General features: G+C 49.7%; 4 protein-coding genes across 7 annotated transcripts; 2 read left to right on the top strand and 2 right to left on the bottom strand.

The window, feature by feature from the left end:
* Positions 1-1,130: 1,130 nt before the first annotated feature.
* FVEG_02031 (hypothetical protein) lies at positions 1,131-3,378 on the bottom strand. The gene has a single exon (XM_018889116.1). It carries the CDS (start codon positions 3,089-3,091, stop codon positions 2,249-2,251), a length of 843 nt encoding a protein of 280 aa, XP_018745193.1. The 5' UTR covers positions 3,092-3,378; the 3' UTR covers positions 1,131-2,248.
* A 2,437-nt stretch (positions 3,379-5,815) lies between these two features.
* FVEG_02032 (AGC/NDR/NDR-UNCLASSIFIED protein kinase) lies at positions 5,816-8,810 on the top strand. Its single transcript, XM_018889117.1, has 3 exons — positions 5,816-6,794; positions 6,862-7,900; positions 7,966-8,810. Exons 1-3 carry the CDS (start codon positions 6,203-6,205, stop codon positions 8,321-8,323), a joined length of 1,989 nt encoding a protein of 662 aa, XP_018745194.1. The 5' UTR covers positions 5,816-6,202; the 3' UTR covers positions 8,324-8,810.
* Positions 8,569-13,966, bottom strand: FVEG_02033 (nitrogen regulatory protein areA). Of its 3 annotated transcripts, XM_018889119.1 has the most exons (4): positions 13,338-13,966; positions 12,258-12,702; positions 11,817-12,165; positions 8,569-11,665 (listed from the first exon to the last, which is right to left on the bottom strand). In XM_018889119.1, the coding sequence occupies exons 2-4, from the start codon at positions 12,557-12,559 to the stop codon at positions 9,608-9,610; spliced, it is 2,709 nt and encodes a 902-aa protein (XP_018745196.1). In that variant the 5' UTR covers positions 12,560-12,702; positions 13,338-13,966; the 3' UTR covers positions 8,569-9,607. The 3 variants fall into 3 exon arrangements, with proteins under 3 accessions (XP_018745196.1, XP_018745195.1, XP_018745197.1); XM_018889118.1 differs by lacking the exon at positions 13,338-13,966 and having other exon boundaries at positions 12,258-13,108; XM_018889120.1 differs by lacking the exon at positions 13,338-13,966 and having other exon boundaries at positions 11,817-12,984.
* Positions 13,854-16,579, top strand: FVEG_14970 (hypothetical protein). Of its 2 annotated transcripts, none has more exons than XM_018904027.1 (2): positions 13,854-14,301; positions 14,358-16,579. In XM_018904027.1, the coding sequence occupies exons 1-2, from the start codon at positions 13,923-13,925 to the stop codon at positions 14,444-14,446; spliced, it is 468 nt and encodes a 155-aa protein (XP_018745199.1). In that variant the 5' UTR covers positions 13,854-13,922; the 3' UTR covers positions 14,447-16,579. The 2 variants fall into 2 exon arrangements, with proteins under 2 accessions (XP_018745199.1, XP_018745198.1); XM_018904026.1 differs by having other exon boundaries at positions 13,854-14,305.
* Positions 16,580-17,036: the final 457 nt, after the last annotated feature.

The following is a 17,036-nucleotide window of genomic DNA, read 5'->3' as shown; positions in this document are numbered from 1 at the left end:
CAGCCGGGCGAGAGCGCTTCATTCGATGGCATATCACCTTTCCAACAGCTTTCAGCTCCCCCCTCTCAAGCCAAAGCCTAAGCGAATGGGACATTCTCACATGGATGTCAATCACCAACCCGTCACCATTCACTTAGTTTAACCCCCAAGCCAAGCCATTGTAAATAATCGACCGATAGTTCCCCATCCAGAACCTCCATCTAAGAGCATCAGCGGCCAAGCCGTGGACTGTGTCCCACCAAAACAACTCCCCCTTGGCTGGCCCTTGCTTCTCTTTTCCCGGCGACATGGGCGTTGGGACTTGGGCTTCCGGGGAGGGAATAACACCACATCGGCGCTGACAAACAGCGAGATGCCTGCTGTAAGCCACTCGCAAGCCCCGATGACTGTGTAGCTTCGCGAACGGTAGATAACCCCTCGCCAGCGACTTGATGACTGTCGTCAAACTTAAAGGGAAATTGAATAAGTCTATTCGCCGGAATGATTGGACGAGCCTGTTTTGCCTCAGGACTGAGAGGGGGACTGTCTTGTGCGGATCATGGGTTCAACTTCAATATGATGCTGCTGTTGGCCCATGCCAGCCGCTCTTGGCTTGGCTACGTACCTATCATCGCTTGGGAGCAAGACAGGGTCGTGCGTTTGCGTTGCGGTGTGCCAGTTGATGCGGAGAAGATACCCGTAGATACGGGGGGGTTAAGTGCCTTATCAGCTCACATTCAACGCCGTCCCATGCAAAACAAGCCTCTTCATGCATGTATCACGGCTAATTTTGCAGCAGCAGGTCGAACCGACAGACTCCCAAAACTTGTCTCCCAGCTGGTCCGACTTCTTGGAACGGAACATCCTGTCTTTTCCGTCGGGATCCAACCCCGGCCCGAGATCCTGTACCGATTGACCAGTAGGGGTACTCGTCAGCTGTACATATGAGCACTTACAGTCTAAAAATCAGTGATTCTGTGAGTGAGTGAGTGAGTGAGGGATAGACTAAAATTACTTCCAACAGACAGTGCACCAAACCTTCCTCTTTGGGGGAGATCATTGTGCTGCGGCAATGTTGTTCCGTAATAAAGAAAGGCACCTTATTAGCAAGACCATTTCACATGCAGAGTTCCGTAATTCGGTGCACTGAGCCGTTTTTATGTCTCTTTGTATTGAACTGCAGATCCTTTGTACATACGGAGTACTTGTGCCCCTGTGCGAAACGGTACCATGAGCATCATGTACGGCTTGGCTGAGTGTTTTCTGAGACACCGTGATAGGATATGTAAAGGCCGGCAGAACAACTGCATCTTCGCAGTAGGCTGAGATTCCGATGGCTTGCTGCGTTGAGATATGCTATCAACAATAGGCTACGCTAGCTCATCCCGCGTTTCTCACACAATGTTGGCGCATGTTTTCCCCACAAACATGCAGTTCCAAGTCAACATACATGCTATAATCAGAACTCACGGGTAACGCAGGGTATCGGATCGTCCGTGGCCCGCCGGATCAATCCGTGCGACTATGTATGTACATATGTGTGTACGTCGTGAACCCCCGACTCTCTCTCTATCCCTATCCCTTCGTAGCCCTTGTAACCCTTGGACCAACTGGACCAGTTAAGAAGAGGCATGACATCTTTGCCCGTCCAGCCGTCCCTCCCAAATGCAGTCAAGTGTACGGTCACATAGTGAAGGGAAAGCGACACCTTGAGTTGTTTGTGATGGGACACGGATCGTCACGGGCTCGGAGGCCAAACAGCTATGTCCCCGACCATTGGAGGTGGTAGCTGGTGGCGACACCACACGTTGCCAAGCCCAGCGACGCGGCTTGCCAAACGTTGACGCTGTGTGAGACAAACACGCTCGTATCTCATTGCCAATCCCGTCCGACCGTAGCACATACAGCAGAAATGCATGTCAAGTGAGACAACATGTCTCCAAATTGTTCAAAATGTGAATTCGGTTATCTGCGTGCCGTGTTCAAGAATCTCCTTGATAGTACAATTTGTCATCTCAAGGGACACAAGGAAAAGGAAAATGTTATGCAAGAAAGGCTCGTACTACCATACCAGATATTGCCGCCCCAGCCTATGTAAAATCGACTCCTCTGGTGTGGACCATTGCGACAGCCATTAAGTATGACCCTATATTCGTAGCAAACACATATGCAAAAGAATGTTCCCGCCCGAATATTGTATCCTCTCAAACAGGAAGAAGACAAAAGGAAAAGAAAGGAGCGCGCCCGTTCGGATCAGGCGATGCCACTACTACAGCTCTGCAGTATTAACTGACCACTCACTCCAACCTCTCTCCTCGCCGGGAAGCTTGATGCTCTCCCATTCATCTCTGGTAACGCTCTTCCACTCATCAACGGGCAGCCAGCCGATTCGGGCGCGGTCGCCAAAGCCGCCAACCCAGTAGATCTTAGTTACGACCAGACGCGCCCAAGCGCTCTCGTGGATCACATTGCCAGGCAGCCAGTACTTGGCATCCTGGTGCTTGCGTGTGAAGCATGCCGCAAGTTTCAGTGCTGATACCGGTGTGGTCTCAATGGGCTCAAGATACCCAAAGAGGGCAAAACGTGGCAAGTTGGCCGCAGAGTAAGGGACAGTGTCCGGCACGGAGAGCGACTCCTCCAAACGGCTGTTGTAACCGTGACTGGAGAGAAAGGGGATATATGCTGAGAGTCGTGATAGAAGGGAGATACGCTTAGCGGGCGGGTAGGGAGGGACCCAGTTCATGGAGAGGGTAAGATTTGATCCAGCCCGAACGTTTCTAAACGTGGTTGCGATCTTGATCTCGAGAATGGTAGGGTTACCTTCATCCTCACAGTCCGCCACATAATCCATCATTCCGATAGGAACGCCCTCAAGTCCATTACTGTCGGACTCGAGTTCTATATTAGATCGTCCGGAAGGGAAGACGGTCGAGAGTGTCGCAAGCTTGGTAAGAGCAAGGATGCGGCGCGCCATGACAACGGACTCGTGGACCGTTGGGATCTTATGAGGAGCATTTGCATCGGCGTTACCGTTGTCTCCAAAGATGTTGGACGCCGGTGTGAAAGCCTGGGCTGTGGCAGCAAAGCCTGCTATGGCATGCGAGAACTTCATGACGTCGTTCTTGATCGTATCGCGTAGGCAGAGTCGATGACACCGAAAGGCTAATGACAAGGTTGACCTATGATGCGCTGGGCACGGTTAACCAAGAATGAGAACACGGGCAGGAAGAAGGTGACAAAGGTAAGCCAGGCGAGGCGGTGGGAAATCCGATGGCTTTTGGCTTTGGATTATGCTGGCGCGTGAGGAAATTTGCTAGTGAATAATGGCGGAAGTTGGCCGCGCTAAGCTGAGGGGAACTGATCCCATGATGGATGATGTTACTCTCGCCAAGGCTCATGTCAGTAGATTGATAAGATTAGATCCTGCACGTTATCGGCTGAAACCGGTTGGCAACCGTTCAACTGTCAAAACCGACCCACAACATTTTGATGTTGCAAGTACCTAGGCCGATGAGGAGCCTTTGATTCAATTTCTTGATATGGATCAGCAATATTATACCAGCATTGCACGAGCCAGCCGGCGAAGGACGAATGATTCGCTTTTATACTGCTAATGAGTGTCCAAAAGAGACAAGCAACTTATGACCTCTGATGGCCTGATCTGAACGGCGAGACCTAGCCAGGTGAGTTAGTATAACTTAGTAGGATTTTGAACCCGTAGTTCGTCTTGGCACTATGGATAAGTTTTCTTGCTCCCTGTGGGGAGTTTCCTCAAAGATCTCCTACGTCCAAGCTTGGTTGTGGGCAAGGATCGTATTCAAGCAACATTCCAGTTTGAGAAGTCTGTAAGTTGCTTCAAGGTTAATGATGTATCTTGTTCGACGCTCATCTGTCGTTGAGTATTGTGTGAAGTCATGGCCACAGCACAGTTACAACTTATTTGTCACCTTCGAGGCAGCTTTGCGACTTGGTAAATCATACCGGACTGATGATTTGGAGCTACAACAACGAACCAGGCTCGGCTTAACGAATTTAAGGTCATTTGAACTCAAAGCAGATAAATTTGGTCTATTTGATGATCATGTGTGGGTCGGCAAGTTGAAGTAAAAATCATAAACCTCCCACAACATAGATATTGTCATATTGAACTTCATGCTCCAGAATACATTCAACTATCTAAGAACCAGCAATTCCTCTCCAGATTTCATATAGCTTACCGAGTAGGTAGTGCATATCATCTTAAATATACTACTCAGGGGTAAGTCGAAGTACAAAATTCATCATCAGCTCAGTTGTATATCTGCCCTCAACCTCTCAACGGGATTCAGATATAATAGTTATGCATTATAACTGCCGCATACAGAATCGAGGTCAACTTCTTTTGCTTTTTGTTCAGACAACCTGGCTACTACCATTGGGTACCAAGGTATGACCGACTTAAGACAAAGTACTTAGCTAGGTTGGAAGTGCTTAAGATTTCAATTGACCAAAATCTCAGTCGCCATACTCCATGTTTATCATAAGTTTGGTTGATGACAGGTAACCAGGTTAAAACAGGTCGTTGTAAGCCCCTCGGATCAATAGTTTCAAATCATCCAGTTTGACTGATGCCGACTTCGAAAGGTTTCTCAACACAAAGTCGAAAGCCAGTCGACAAAATGGAAACCAGATCCTGGAAAAAGGTAAAGCTTAGTAAATTCCATGATAGTTGGTATTCATGTACCGAAAAACCGTCTTCAGGGCCGTGTATCGTCATGTATCCAGACCTGGTTTTCTTTTCCCCCTCTCCAAGGATGAGCTTGACTCACGTAGCGTGTTCATAGGTAGTCAAGTTGGTGTATTTGTTGCTCTCGTCTATTGTTTGCTTTATACTACTGCTTGCTGGCCAGAAGATTGGACTTGAAGCTGCTAAGACAAGTTATTGAAGCACGATGTCTTTTTCATATAATTCTTCGCTCTAGCTTTCAGAGGTGCATCGATTTTTCCAGGCAAGCAGGGGAAACACTTCTTTAGAGACTGCTCAATCATAATCATCTAGCAAAGTTTATAGAACCTCTGGCTTAATACTTAGACAAATCAGAGTCTTCTTCTCATCCTTGTCCATGTCCTACATTTCGAGCATTCTAGAATGTTGGCGCCATGAGGGCCATTGACTCAGATCCAGCTGACAACGACCACCTTTAAGCATTACCGGATTCTGAGTTTTCTTTTCTGATTTGGTGGTACACACTAAGTATCAACGACAGCCTTACCTAGCTTTTGAACTCGGGTGATCTCTCAGTGCGAAATGAGAATGAAGCCGAGTCCTCAGCGCGACAATTACATCCGTATCAGCCTCGGTTTAGAATTAATGAGATGAAGTTGAAGAAAATAATGCGGCTTATCCAAGAAGCCACCGGTGTAGTACGATACCCTAGCCATGTATTCCAGCAGTTCAACAAATACTATGTGAGCTAGTCACCTTTGTCTTACCCTACGGTTGGTGCTCAACTTATAGGTAGTTGAGAAAAACGATCCGCCTTGTGGTTAGGTAGGGCATAAGGTACATGCTTCAAAATGGTAGACTATCAGAAAATTAAGATTGCGTGCCTTGCTCAAGCGACAGCACGTCAGCCGAATGGAGATCATTCCATTTGATGGGCGGCTGTTTAGGCAAGGTCTATCGATTACTTAGGTACTTACCTTAGTGGATTGGAGGCTCCTAGGCATGTACGTCTTGGTTGCAGTAGCAACCACCCCTAGGTGCATTTGAAGGGATAGCCAATAGCGTTTCAAGTGGGGTCCTGCCCGATCACAGTGCTTGTAAGTTGTTGATCGATCTTCATCGAGCACCCAGGTTCTTGCCATTCGGACCTGTCCTCTCCAGTTTCTTTCCCTTATTCGGGCTCAGCTTCCATTTGACTTGAAATTCCGTCAAGCTCAATCACCATCAGTAAATTCGCTTTTACAGCATCTATACAAGTCTTCTTCTTTCTCGGACTTCACTTCCACTGCCATTTCAGTGTTGATTGTTATTCTTATCTCTTCCCCACTCGCCCGCCTGTCCAAGCCCAAGCTAAACAAAACAGAGTCCACCCGCTAGTCTACCCCTCGACTCCAACTCCAGCTCACATCGCGACAACTAAACATCCCCACCATACATATACTGCAGTACCGAACCTTCTTCTTCTTCAACATTCCCTCGCTCAATTAAGCAGACATATCCGGAAGAAGACAAGCAGCCATGGCGAGCTTCATGTCCAGTTTCTTTCCCGGAGGGAAAGAAAAGAACCCGGCCAGCGAAAATGGCAGTTCGCGACCTGCTACGCCATCCACCAGGGTGGACAACTTCCTCAACCCCGCGAGCACACCTCAAGGCAGCCCGAGCAAGAAGACCAACCCTCCTGGCTCACACGACCTCCCGTCTGCATTCGAAAGTGCCCTGACACTCAATCCTCCTGTCATGGAGCCACCCCTCAAGTTGGGCCGCCCTCAAAGCGTTGTAACCCCGCTATCACCTGGCAAGACCAAGGTTCAGCCCCTCGACGAGTCCAACGTCAATGTCGATGAAAGCGTCGTCCACAAGACACGGCCTGCAAGCCCCCAAAAGAAACAGGGCCAGGAGAACACACCTCCTACTTCTCGATTGGCTGGCACCGATTCTCCCCACCAACATAGCCATGCTGCTGTCACTCGTCAACAACACTATGAGCACAGAGAGCGACCAAACACACCTGCGACGAAGAAATTCAACACCGCCCGAGGCCTGACACCCGAAGAGCGCGAGATTCTTCAGAAGCCCAACGTTAAGCGGCTCGTCAATGTTACTCAGCTTTGTAGGCATCCTCCAAACCCGTCGATTATGAAGGGCATCTTATTGATTGGTCTCTAATAATTTGTTAGACTTTCTTGACTATTACTTCGACCTCCTTACCTATGTTGGATCAAGACAAAATCGACTGGCAGCCTTCAAGAACGAATACCCTCCGCCCCCAGAGACTGATGAACAGACTCACAACCAAATGTGGACCAAGTACACAGGACGAGAACGCGCCAACTTGCGCAAGCGTCGAGTTCGACTTCGACATGGTGACTTCCAGATTTTGACACAAGTTGGTCAAGGCGGGTATGGCCAGGTTTTCTTGGCTCAAAAGAAAGACACCCGTGAGGTCTGTGCCCTCAAAGTAATGAGCAAGAAGTTGCTGTTCAAGCTCGACGAAGTTCGCCATGTTTTGACGGAGAGAGATATTCTGACCACCGCCCAAAGCGAGTGGCTCGTTAGGCTCCTCTACTCTTTCCAGGATGAAAAGAGTATTTATCTGGCCATGGAATATGTGCCTGGCGGCGACTTCCGCACCCTGCTTAACAACACCGGTGTGTTATCCAACCGCCATGCCCGTTTCTATATCGCCGAGATGTTCTGTTCCGTTGACGCCCTGCACCAACTCGGTTACATCCATCGAGATCTCAAGCCAGAGAACTTCCTTGTCGATTCTACAGGACACATCAAGTTGACCGACTTCGGTCTTGCTGCAGGTGTGCTCGCCCCGTCCAAGATCGAGTCAATGCGTATCAAGTTGGAAAAAGCATCCGAAAGCGCAGTTCCCTTCGGCAAGCCCATGGATCAGCGAACTGTGGCCGAACGCCGAGAGAGCTACCGGACAATGCGCGAGAATGATGTCAACTACGCCAAATCCATTGTGGGATCGCCTGACTACATGGCCCCAGAGGTCCTTAGAGGGGAGGAATATGACTTCACAGTGGATTATTGGAGTCTGGGTTGCATGCTGTTCGAGGCACTCACTGGATTTCCTCCTTTCGCGGGCGCCACCCCGGATGAGACGTGGCGTAACCTGAAGCACTGGAAGGAGGTGCTGAAGAGACCTGTATGGGAGGACCCCAACTACTTCCTGAGTAACAGAACTTGGAATTTCATTTGCACGTGAGTGAACTGCACACTCTTGATGTCTGGTCATGGCGAACTGAAGCTGACTGATTATCCCTTAGATGCATCAACTCTCGCACAAGACGCTTCTCGAATATCAAAGATATATATGCTCACCACTACTTTGCTGAAGTTGAATGGGATGTTTTGCGACAAACTCGTGCGCCCTTTGTACCAGAGCTGGACTCGGAAACTGATGCGGGCTATTTCGATGATTTCACCAACGAGGCTGATATGGCCAAGTACAAGGAGGTTCATGACAAACAACAAGCTCTCGAGACAATGGCTGAGCGTGAAGACCAAATGAGCAAGAGTCTCTTCGTCGGATTCACGTTCAGACATCGCAAACCCGCAACGGAAGAAGGCGGAAGCCCCAGAAAGCGCATTCCCACTGATGAGACGTTTGGGACGATGTTCTAGGACGAGCCCCAAACTCCTCAGAGCGTGGTTGGCTGGCGAGGTTTTGTCAGCAAGGGAACAGCCCTCCTCTGATGTGATACGAGCAGGTTGCCCCAGGCCCTTAATTCCGAGTCTCAGGGTGTGACATGCATACCGTTATGGGGATTCTTGATGTCTTTGTTGGTACTTGACCCCTGGTACTTTTCTTCTTCGATGCTGCTGTATTATCACTTCTGATACTGTATTCGACACTGCAAGTTCTGCAGCTCTGTTTTTGTGTTATTCATTTTCGGCAGGCAGGAGTTCTATACGGACCAGGTTTTTGTATGCACGGTCTGCTGGTATGAAGCCTGCGAGTTGTCAGGCAGTCCAGCCTACGATAGTTAAGGTTATGTATGTATGTTTTGAGAATAGTTTCCCTCCTGGCTTTGGCAGGTATGAGGCCAGGGGCATTCCGAAGATAGAAATGGCAATACCTTCGTATTGGTTCTGCGACCTAACGAGCAACTAATTTTGACTTGACAAGACCGTTTTGTGAGAGCATGTTCGCCTTTATGTTAACCACATATGCCAACCAACCTAACATGACACTGGCCACTTAAGTATCTATTGACTCGGGAATCGAAGTCACAAGGACATGCAGTTAAGACTCGAGACGCTCGATCTGTTTTCTCGTGGAGCTGGTCCCAAGCATTCTCAAACCTATTGGGAGGGTTCCATTGATTTATCGTACGAGGGCAAGCAAGGAAGAAAGGATTTGTGAGAGAATGAACAAGAAGTATATAATAGACTTGAGTGGTATCATCAAACCTCTTTCAGAGGGTGTGTTCGTTGCGAAATCCTGTCCCATCCATCAAATTTGCACCATCAGAAACCCTCCCATTCGCTTGTTTCCAGGCCATCTATAAAATAATAATAAAAATTGGAAACCCTCGGCCAATCGTCAGATCTATAAGGAGACGTCGGGATATTGGAAAATTGTCGTGACAACTGCGCCATTTCTTGACAACATGCAGGTTTCGGCATGTGCATGATTACCCAGTAATAACCACATATCAAAGGCCATTCCCTCCCATATAACTCCAGCAACATCGGTAGCGGTACGATCCGCCGCAAGTATCCAAGTAAGGTATCAATCCGTCATATGATCAAGTCTCATAGAAAACGCCACCATCTAAAACGCCCTGAAATCATGCCCCATTTCGTCCAAGCGCATCGTTCGCAAAATTTGTACCGTCGTTCAAGGTGAAGTTCCCAAAATCTCCATCATTATTATCAAAGCTATTTGATTCTGTGCTGTTGCGATCACAGACTCATCGTCAGCCATTCCCATTCCTGAGGACCGGCAGAGCTACCAATCAACGAGCTCGTTTGCCCACCAGACATGCTGATCATGCCGGTAGCCGACCCTAGCGTACTGGGTCGCTGGTTCAAGTTGAAGCTACTGGCGGACATGCCACCAGGCAAGCTCGAGAGTCCAGCTGAGGAGCCAAAGGGACGCGGGCCGTCAATAGAGCTGGTTGAATCGGGACTGTCGATATCCATCGACACTGGCACATCTCCTCCAATGCTCTTACTGTGGCGGCGTTGCCGTTTTGAAGAAGCAGTGGCGGGACGCTGCATCGACATTGATGAGGCACCAGGTCCAGGGCTAGTCTTTGGGGGCGCAGCCGCGATGGGGACAACCCCTTTACCACCCACAGCACCGGAAGAGGGTCCTGGACCAGCAAAATGGCTGTTTGGAGTGCTTCCAGCGGTGTTGGCACCCGATGTAGTACCACTTACTGGGCTATCGATATCCTTACTGCTAGCGGGTTGACTAGTAGCAGGTGGTGTCGTTACTTTGGGCGTCGGGTTGTTGCTGTTTGGTTTGGTGCTATTTGCTGTCGCAGTGGACATCGACAAGGTCGAGTTTTTGCGAGAGTTCAGGGCACTCGCCGTCTTCTTAGACCTCGTACTGCTCCCACCAACAGGTACATTGGTCCCGGAACCACGGTTTCGCTTCTTGATAACGTCCGTCTTCAAACTCAACGGCCTCACCACGCCGTGCAACTTCAGGAAAAGACCACAGGCGTTACACAGTGGCTGACCTTCAGGGTTTCGCCTCCATAAAGGCGTTGTCTGGGTGAAACAGTTCGTACACGTGGTCGGAGCATTTCCGTCGTTCCCGTTACCGGCAGCTGACTGCAAGTTGGTGGTTGAGCCCTGCTTTGACATGGGAGGCGAAGATGGTCTGCTTGGAGCCACAGATGAGAATCCTGACATGGTCCCGTTTCCATCACCAGAAGGAGAGCTTTGCATCGACTGTGCAAGCTGCTCAAAACCATTCTGCTGTCCGCCAAAGTGAACTGGCGTAGATGCATTTCGCGGTAATTTAGGATGCTGTCTTCTGAGGTTTCCTCCTCTGAAAGACTGTGACTGGGATCGCTCAAGGCCGTTCGATTCCCAGTCTCCGTTATTGTCGACAAAATCAGTTGTTGTTCCTCCAATCATCACCTGCTTGCGAGTAGGTCCGCCGGGGAAACGAGCTGCTTGGGTGCTGAACTGGCCTGGTAGGCTGGCATCCCAGCCCATCGCTCCTGACTCGTCAAGTGATGAAGACATATCCTTTTGCATTGAAACATTACGATCAGCAAATGCGTTGTTGTCCTCATCATCGGAGTCGGCTCCAAAAGAAAACATGTTATCTTGCGGCATCTGAATCGTTGGTGAAGTGACAGCTTGTTCACTCTGGAACACCTGAGAAGGGTCGATATGCCCAAATGAGCTGGGGGCAGTGCTATATGCTGACATTGACTCCGATGCAGTGCCTGGAGCAGAGAACATAGTGCTGCCGCTGTTGCCGTTCGAGCCACCATACATGAACTGTTGGCTAAGCATACTGCCAATGCTCTGCTGAAAACCCTGTGGACGCTGCGCTCGCGCATCTTGAGATCCAAAATAGAACCCTTCCTGCTCTGGCACAGGATGAGGAGTCGAGACATTCGAGGGGTACGCAGACGCTGGTGGCGAATAAAAGTCGCTATTGTTGTTGTTGTTGTTGTTGCTGCTCATAGATGCTGAAGGGACAGATGAATTGTGGTACATGCCAGAAAAGGGACCATGGGGTATCATAGGTGATGTCGAAGGAGAAAATGAGAAGTTCTGCTGGAAATTTCCATTGTTGACCATGGAGTCATTTTCCATAAAAGTATCGAGGTTGAAGGGAACATTACTGCCATTAGACTGCTGAGGGATGCCGGCCTGGTTGGGCTGGTCTAGGGAATAGTCATGCAACTCTGAATCAAGATCCAGGTCATTCTGCGCGGCAGTGCTGTTGACAGCTGGGACTTGGGGGGAGAAATTAGCAGGTCGCTTTCGAGTCTGGTTGTGTAGGTTAGCATTTGAGCGCGAAATAAGCGTGCTGTCACATGTAAAATAAAGAAAGTAACGACAAATTTGGAGGTTTGCGACGGACGAATGGCAATATGCGCTGCTGGTCACACAAAGAGGAGGGGCAATGAGAGTTACTCACCCTGCGATCATCGATGCTCGTTTTTCGAAGATGTCGGTTGACATAGTTGAATTCGCTACCCTGAGCAGCCTGGTGAGCTGGCTGGACGGGGACCGACTGTGGGACAAAATTCTGGAGAGATGGTTCCTTGCGGGATTTGATTGGGATGGCCGACGCCATTGAGCTGCCCGACCTATCGTCAACCATTTTATCGCCTTCAGGAGACGCAAAGTTGATAGGCGAGCCAGAATTGTCAGAAAAAATGAAGTCGTCAAGATTCATGGCATCAGGTTGAGCCAGATTGTTTTCAGAAGACTTTCTCAGTTGGGCAATGCCGCTGGGAGAGCTTTGCATCATTGGGCGTCCAAGCCTGAGAGCCCTTGTTAGCACGTCATGGATCAAATGTAAGAACGCGATTCGAAGCATAAATGACGTTGTAGGAATAAGAGGTGATTTACATACCGGCTGTTGGCGTCCATGTTCTTTTTTCTTCGAGCATCCGCCTCGTCTTGCCTCTGCTGCTGCTCTTCCTTGTGCCTGCGTATGTTGAGAGCCATCATACGCCAAGTCAGATTCTCCATGCGGTGCTGGCTAGGGAGCTGGTGCTTGGTCCTCGCGAAGAATTTCCAGACCTGAGTCGCAAGCGGATCATCCTGCTGCATTCTGTCGATACTGCGATCGGAGTCGGCCAAGCCATTCTGGAGAAATGGGAAAAGGGCGCTGCCGCCCAGTCCCTGCCGGGCAAGGGAATATGTGGTGGCCATATCGGTCTTGTGCTCCTTGAAGCTGGCCGAAGCGTCACGAGAGTTTGGGATACGGTTCGAGTTGCCGCTGCGCTGAGTGTGAGCGTTGTGAATAGCAGCGCCAGGCCATGCACTTGGCCTTCTTGGAAAACGAAAGTCGTGCTCTGTTATTGTTGGGTTCATTGTTAGAACAGGACTTGAGGTTGCGATTGAGACAGATGTGCTCATGGAGGAAATATTGGCCGGCTTGTGGTGGAGCGAGGGCTGAACGGGCTATGAAAGAGAGAAGAGAGTATGAGTGAGGGTGAGCGAGAGGCTGAGGTGACGAAGAGAAGGGCCCCCCACGTAGTAGCTTTAGTGGGAGGGTGTGAGAAGGTTCGGGTGTGGGTTGCACTGCTGCAGCTGCTTGCAGTCCAGATGCCGCTCAATAATTTACAGCGAGCATGTATGGGGTGGATGGCACTGTAAGTTACAGAACCTAGCTGCAGCTGCAGCTGTAGCTATAGCTGAGAGCGGTAGGGCCCTGAGCAAGAAATCCAACCTCGCTGAGATCAGGGCAACCAACTCACCACACCCAAAAGCGGCCACCTCAGACCGACTGGGATGCACCAGGTTCGGGGCGGGTGGGGTGCTTGTTTTTGGGGGATGCTCCGGGGACTTCAGTGGGCACCCGGCGTCAGTGAGGAGCGGGTGAGCGGGCGCTGTCTACCGGAGGAGAAAGCCCAGAGCGATTGAAGGGGTTAGGTGTTGGTGTTTGGTGTAGGTGCAGAGAAACGATCGAAGATGAGAACGTACGTACGTTACCTAGGTACAGTAGGCACCTTCGAGTTGATGATGTATGTACTCCGCACTATAAGTGCTGATGCCAGTAAGGATAGGTATACTTGTACCGTCGAATGAAAAGGACCTTGACTGGTGGAAGGATGAGAAGCCAAAAACTTAGATGTAGAGGGGGAGGGGGGGAGGGATGCGGAGGGTTTTGAGAGTTGAGTTGAGTTTAGGTTTGTCGAGTCGAGTCGAGTCAAATAGGTAGGATCTTGAGGTTTACAAAAGGGTAATATTCATCGAACCGATGGAGAGAAGGAAGACAGAAGGAACAGAAATGACTGGCTCGTTTATTTCCGTACAGAGGGTAATCAATCGTTAGTGCCCCACGTTACTACTGCCAGTCTCAGCAGAGAGCGCATCTATCGCACATCGACCCCCGACCAGAAAGAAACCAGAATTAGACTAGACGAGGACGAGGATGAGGATGACGGGTATTCGCCAAGCCCTTCATCGTCTCGACAGGTACTGTACCCATCACAGCGGATCCCGCCACAGCACTTAGGCCCGAATCCACAAAGATGAGCCTGCTACTTTGCTCCCGCGACGGCTGAACTCGATGCGTTGGAAGAGTCACTCAATGAGAAGTCAAGGGAAGGAAAGCCGCAATCGCATTAGGTCCAATCCAATCGATTCAAGTTTAAAAACCCGCCCACCTGTGGGTATACCTATATACACTAACGCGCTGCCGATTCCTATAACCGGACCTCCACGTCCCCTCCAGAGGATACCTTACATGTGGCCCATCGATCAACTACGGAGCCCAGGGAGCCATGGCCGCCGATTGTTGACGACTGCTTCAGATTTCAAGGGTCCAGGCCCATTTTCTACATGTACGTATGCCACGGAAAGTGGTCGCGGGAACGCCACATGCAGCAGGGACGAGCATTCAGGACTTTGCTTTTGTCCAACCCCCCAGGCAATGACATTGTGTGTATGTATGTAAGTTATTCATTGTGTCAACTGTCGACGTCTTGGCTGAATACCTCGAAAGACCATATTATGCTTCCTTGGAGGGAATTATTTGGGATTTTCAGACACTTATCAAACTCATCTCATCTTTCTTATTTATCAATTAATTAATGACAATTCCTGTTGCACCTACTCCGCACTTTTGTCGTGATCCTGAAAATCTGTCGCCGCGAGCTCGGCGGGACTTCCTTCTTTGTTTTTCCCTCATACCTCAACCTCCTCCGACTGCGGATGCGAATGCGGATGCGTTTCGCAGCCAGATGGGATAGTGCGTTCCAAAACATCAAGGCTCAGGCAGGTTCCAACGCTTGGAGAGGAACCTACCTAGCTCTCTTGTCTTGCCTCGATTCTATTTGTTTTTCTTGTGGAAATAAGACGAGAAAGAGAGAATCATCTCACGAGACCTCAAGTTTAGCCACCAACAACTCAGCATGGTTGATCACCAGCTCAAATATACATACAGTATAGCTGACGAACCCCGGAACCATGAGTGGACAACAATTATTCTTGCTCGGGCAAACACCGCCAACTTTTAGGACCCACGATGTTGGGCTTGTCCAGTGCGTCAAGAATCGAGAAGCTTGCTCTTCAGCCGTGTCAATGGTCAAGGGGCGCTAGGCACGTCCGACCCAATGGGCCTTGAATTTCCAAGATCCAAATACTGATCTGCTCTGCTCTACTGGCTGTACCAAATAACACCCAGCCAAGCGGATAGACTATCGACCAAAGCGCGATCTATACTTTGGTGTCGTTCTGCAGTGTACATGGCATGTGCCTGCTCGAAGTTCCGTTAACCGCCTCAAGCACACAACCCGGCCGTTCTCGCACGCATGGCAGCCTACGCTTGCCTGAATCCGGACTGGTCAGAGTCAACCCTCAACAGCCGGATATCGCTTGTCTACATGTATTTGTTACTCTTCTTGACCAAAACACCAGTTTGAAAGCCGAGTCATGACGCCCGTTTCTAAGCTGTGTTTCGGCATTACCTGCTAGGGATTTGGTTCGTTCATGTTGATTTTCGATATCACTACATGGAAGTCACCACGATTTGAGCCATCCTATAGTATCGCGTCTGTCACTCACTGGTAAGATGTAGTATGCAAGTTGAAACATATCTGGTACCGAGGCATCTGCACGACTTCGGATGATGGCTTAGTGGAGTCTGAACATTGCTAGATTTGTCCATACTGGCGTTCGCGTCTGTGGCAATTTACCGCACCGCTCTCTGCATCTCTTCCTTCATTGAGGCAACTTCAGAAATGGATATTGAATATCGGGGAATGAGAGAGCTTGAAAGTTGAATGAATTTGGAACGCTTCATCAAGACAGACCCACGACCGTGCGTGAGCTTGGGCTAGGGGTCGCCCTGGCAGATTTAGATGGCGGAGCCATACTACCAGCCGCCACATACATACAATTCAGCCCAGCAAGAGGATTTTCAGGGTACCTGGTCGCTGGTTGCTCGATACAGACCAAGTTCATGGGCCTGTACACCCGTCGCAGCGAAACAAATTAATACTCTGGTTTTGGGGCTGTCACCTCGGCTTCTGGAGATGTACCTTCACAAGTGAGGAAAGGATGAACCGCACGACGTTAATTCTCCCGTGGTGGCTGCCAACTAAAAAGACAAGACCAGAGGCTCTTCAATAACACATGCCGTCGGTGTGCCTATCCAGACGCTCATTGGACGAGGTGGTTCGTCGCAATTGCGGCTCCGAACCACCTATTTGAGACTTCGTTCTGGAAACATGGGCATCGAGCAACACACGAACGAGTAGATTCGGGGAATACGGAGCTGGGGGGATGGGGAATTGGAGCATACGTCTAGATGCGCTGTACCACCATTTGTTGGCGGAGAACTCTGGGGACCTGGCTAGACTTCGTATCGTGTTACCAAACAAGCACCAGACAGTCCTCGCAAGTCAAAGTACAAGATTTAGGTACCAATCTACGGATACTAAGTTTGAGGTTCATTCATGGATGCTCCGAAAGACAGGGTATCGGGCACCTAAATTCTTATTCTTCCCTTGGACAGATTTGAATTGACAGGGCTTGATATTGACTTTGGCCAGCTTGTGTCTTTTGGGAACTTCACCAACAAGCTATTCAATTTTCATTAGAAGAATCAAATATTCAAAGCATGCATTAGCCGGCAGCAGCAGGCAAAAGCAATCCCTGGCTACATACAGATGCTTATTTTAGCCGCATGTGTAAATCCCGGTGAGCTGCACGACGACGTTGGACGGTTCGAGACAACAGCATTTAGTGGAAGTATTGAAGTTGGTGGAGCGCAACACATCCACACTCATACTCAAACTCTCTGTCTCACACACGTACACATAGCGAGAGCACTTGCATCAACCCCCACTTACTACCCACGAGCCGGCAGGGATGTTGACGGGCGAGCTAGGAGGGTTAGGGGTACCTTGCTAGTGGTACTTGGGCAGCAGGTATGGTTGTTCCGGTATTTTCCATCGTCATCACCAAGACACTCAGAGTCTAGACTGATGATATACCTTTGATAGACGAGTGCAAGTCAAAGCTGGTCGTTGACAGAGCATGTGCAGAATCTCGTCTTTGCGGTGTCTATCATCGTATAACACCGCAGCCAGGAACGCGATTAACATGAGCTGCATGGGCATAGTGATTCTCCAAAACCTACATCGCGATTGCGCCCGGAGACTTCTCGCCATTGCCAGCA

The sequence above is a fragment of the Fusarium verticillioides genome, chromosome 6 (genome assembly GCF_000149555.1).
Source record: "Fusarium verticillioides 7600 chromosome 6, whole genome shotgun sequence".
NCBI lineage: Eukaryota > Fungi > Ascomycota > Sordariomycetes > Hypocreales > Nectriaceae > Fusarium > Fusarium verticillioides.
This window is presented reverse-complemented; position numbering and strand designations above follow the sequence as displayed.

What these genes read in the sequence shown, in the direction of transcription:
- FVEG_14970 (XM_018904027.1), top strand. Translation starts at nt 13,923, where the DNA reads ATGCGTTGGAAGAGTCACTCAATGAGAAGTCAAGGGAAGGAAAGCCGC. An exon ending in GGCAATGACATTGTGTGTAT is followed by an intron (nt 14,302 to 14,357) that starts GTATGTAAGTTA and finishes ATACCTCGAAAG; the next exon opens with ACCATATTATGCTTCCTTGG.
- FVEG_02032 (XM_018889117.1), top strand. Translation starts at nt 6,203, where the DNA reads ATGGCGAGCTTCATGTCCAGTTTCTTTCCCGGAGGGAAAGAAAAGAAC. An exon ending in CGTCAATGTTACTCAGCTTT is followed by an intron (nt 6,795 to 6,861) that starts GTAGGCATCCTC and finishes ATAATTTGTTAG; the next exon opens with ACTTTCTTGACTATTACTTC. An exon ending in ACTTGGAATTTCATTTGCAC is followed by an intron (nt 7,901 to 7,965) that starts GTGAGTGAACTG and finishes ATTATCCCTTAG; the next exon opens with ATGCATCAACTCTCGCACAA.
- FVEG_02031 (XM_018889116.1), bottom strand. Translation starts at nt 3,091, where the DNA reads ATGAAGTTCTCGCATGCCATAGCAGGCTTTGCTGCCACAGCCCAGGCT.
- FVEG_02033 (XM_018889118.1), bottom strand. Translation starts at nt 12,766, where the DNA reads ATGAGCACATCTGTCTCAATCGCAACCTCAAGTCCTGTTCTAACAATG. An exon ending in AACATGGACGCCAACAGCCG is followed by an intron (nt 12,166 to 12,257) that starts GTATGTAAATCA and finishes AAGGGCTCTCAG; the next exon opens with GCTTGGACGCCCAATGATGC. An exon ending in CGAGCATCGATGATCGCAGG is followed by an intron (nt 11,666 to 11,816) that starts GTGAGTAACTCT and finishes CTACACAACCAG; the next exon opens with ACTCGAAAGCGACCTGCTAA.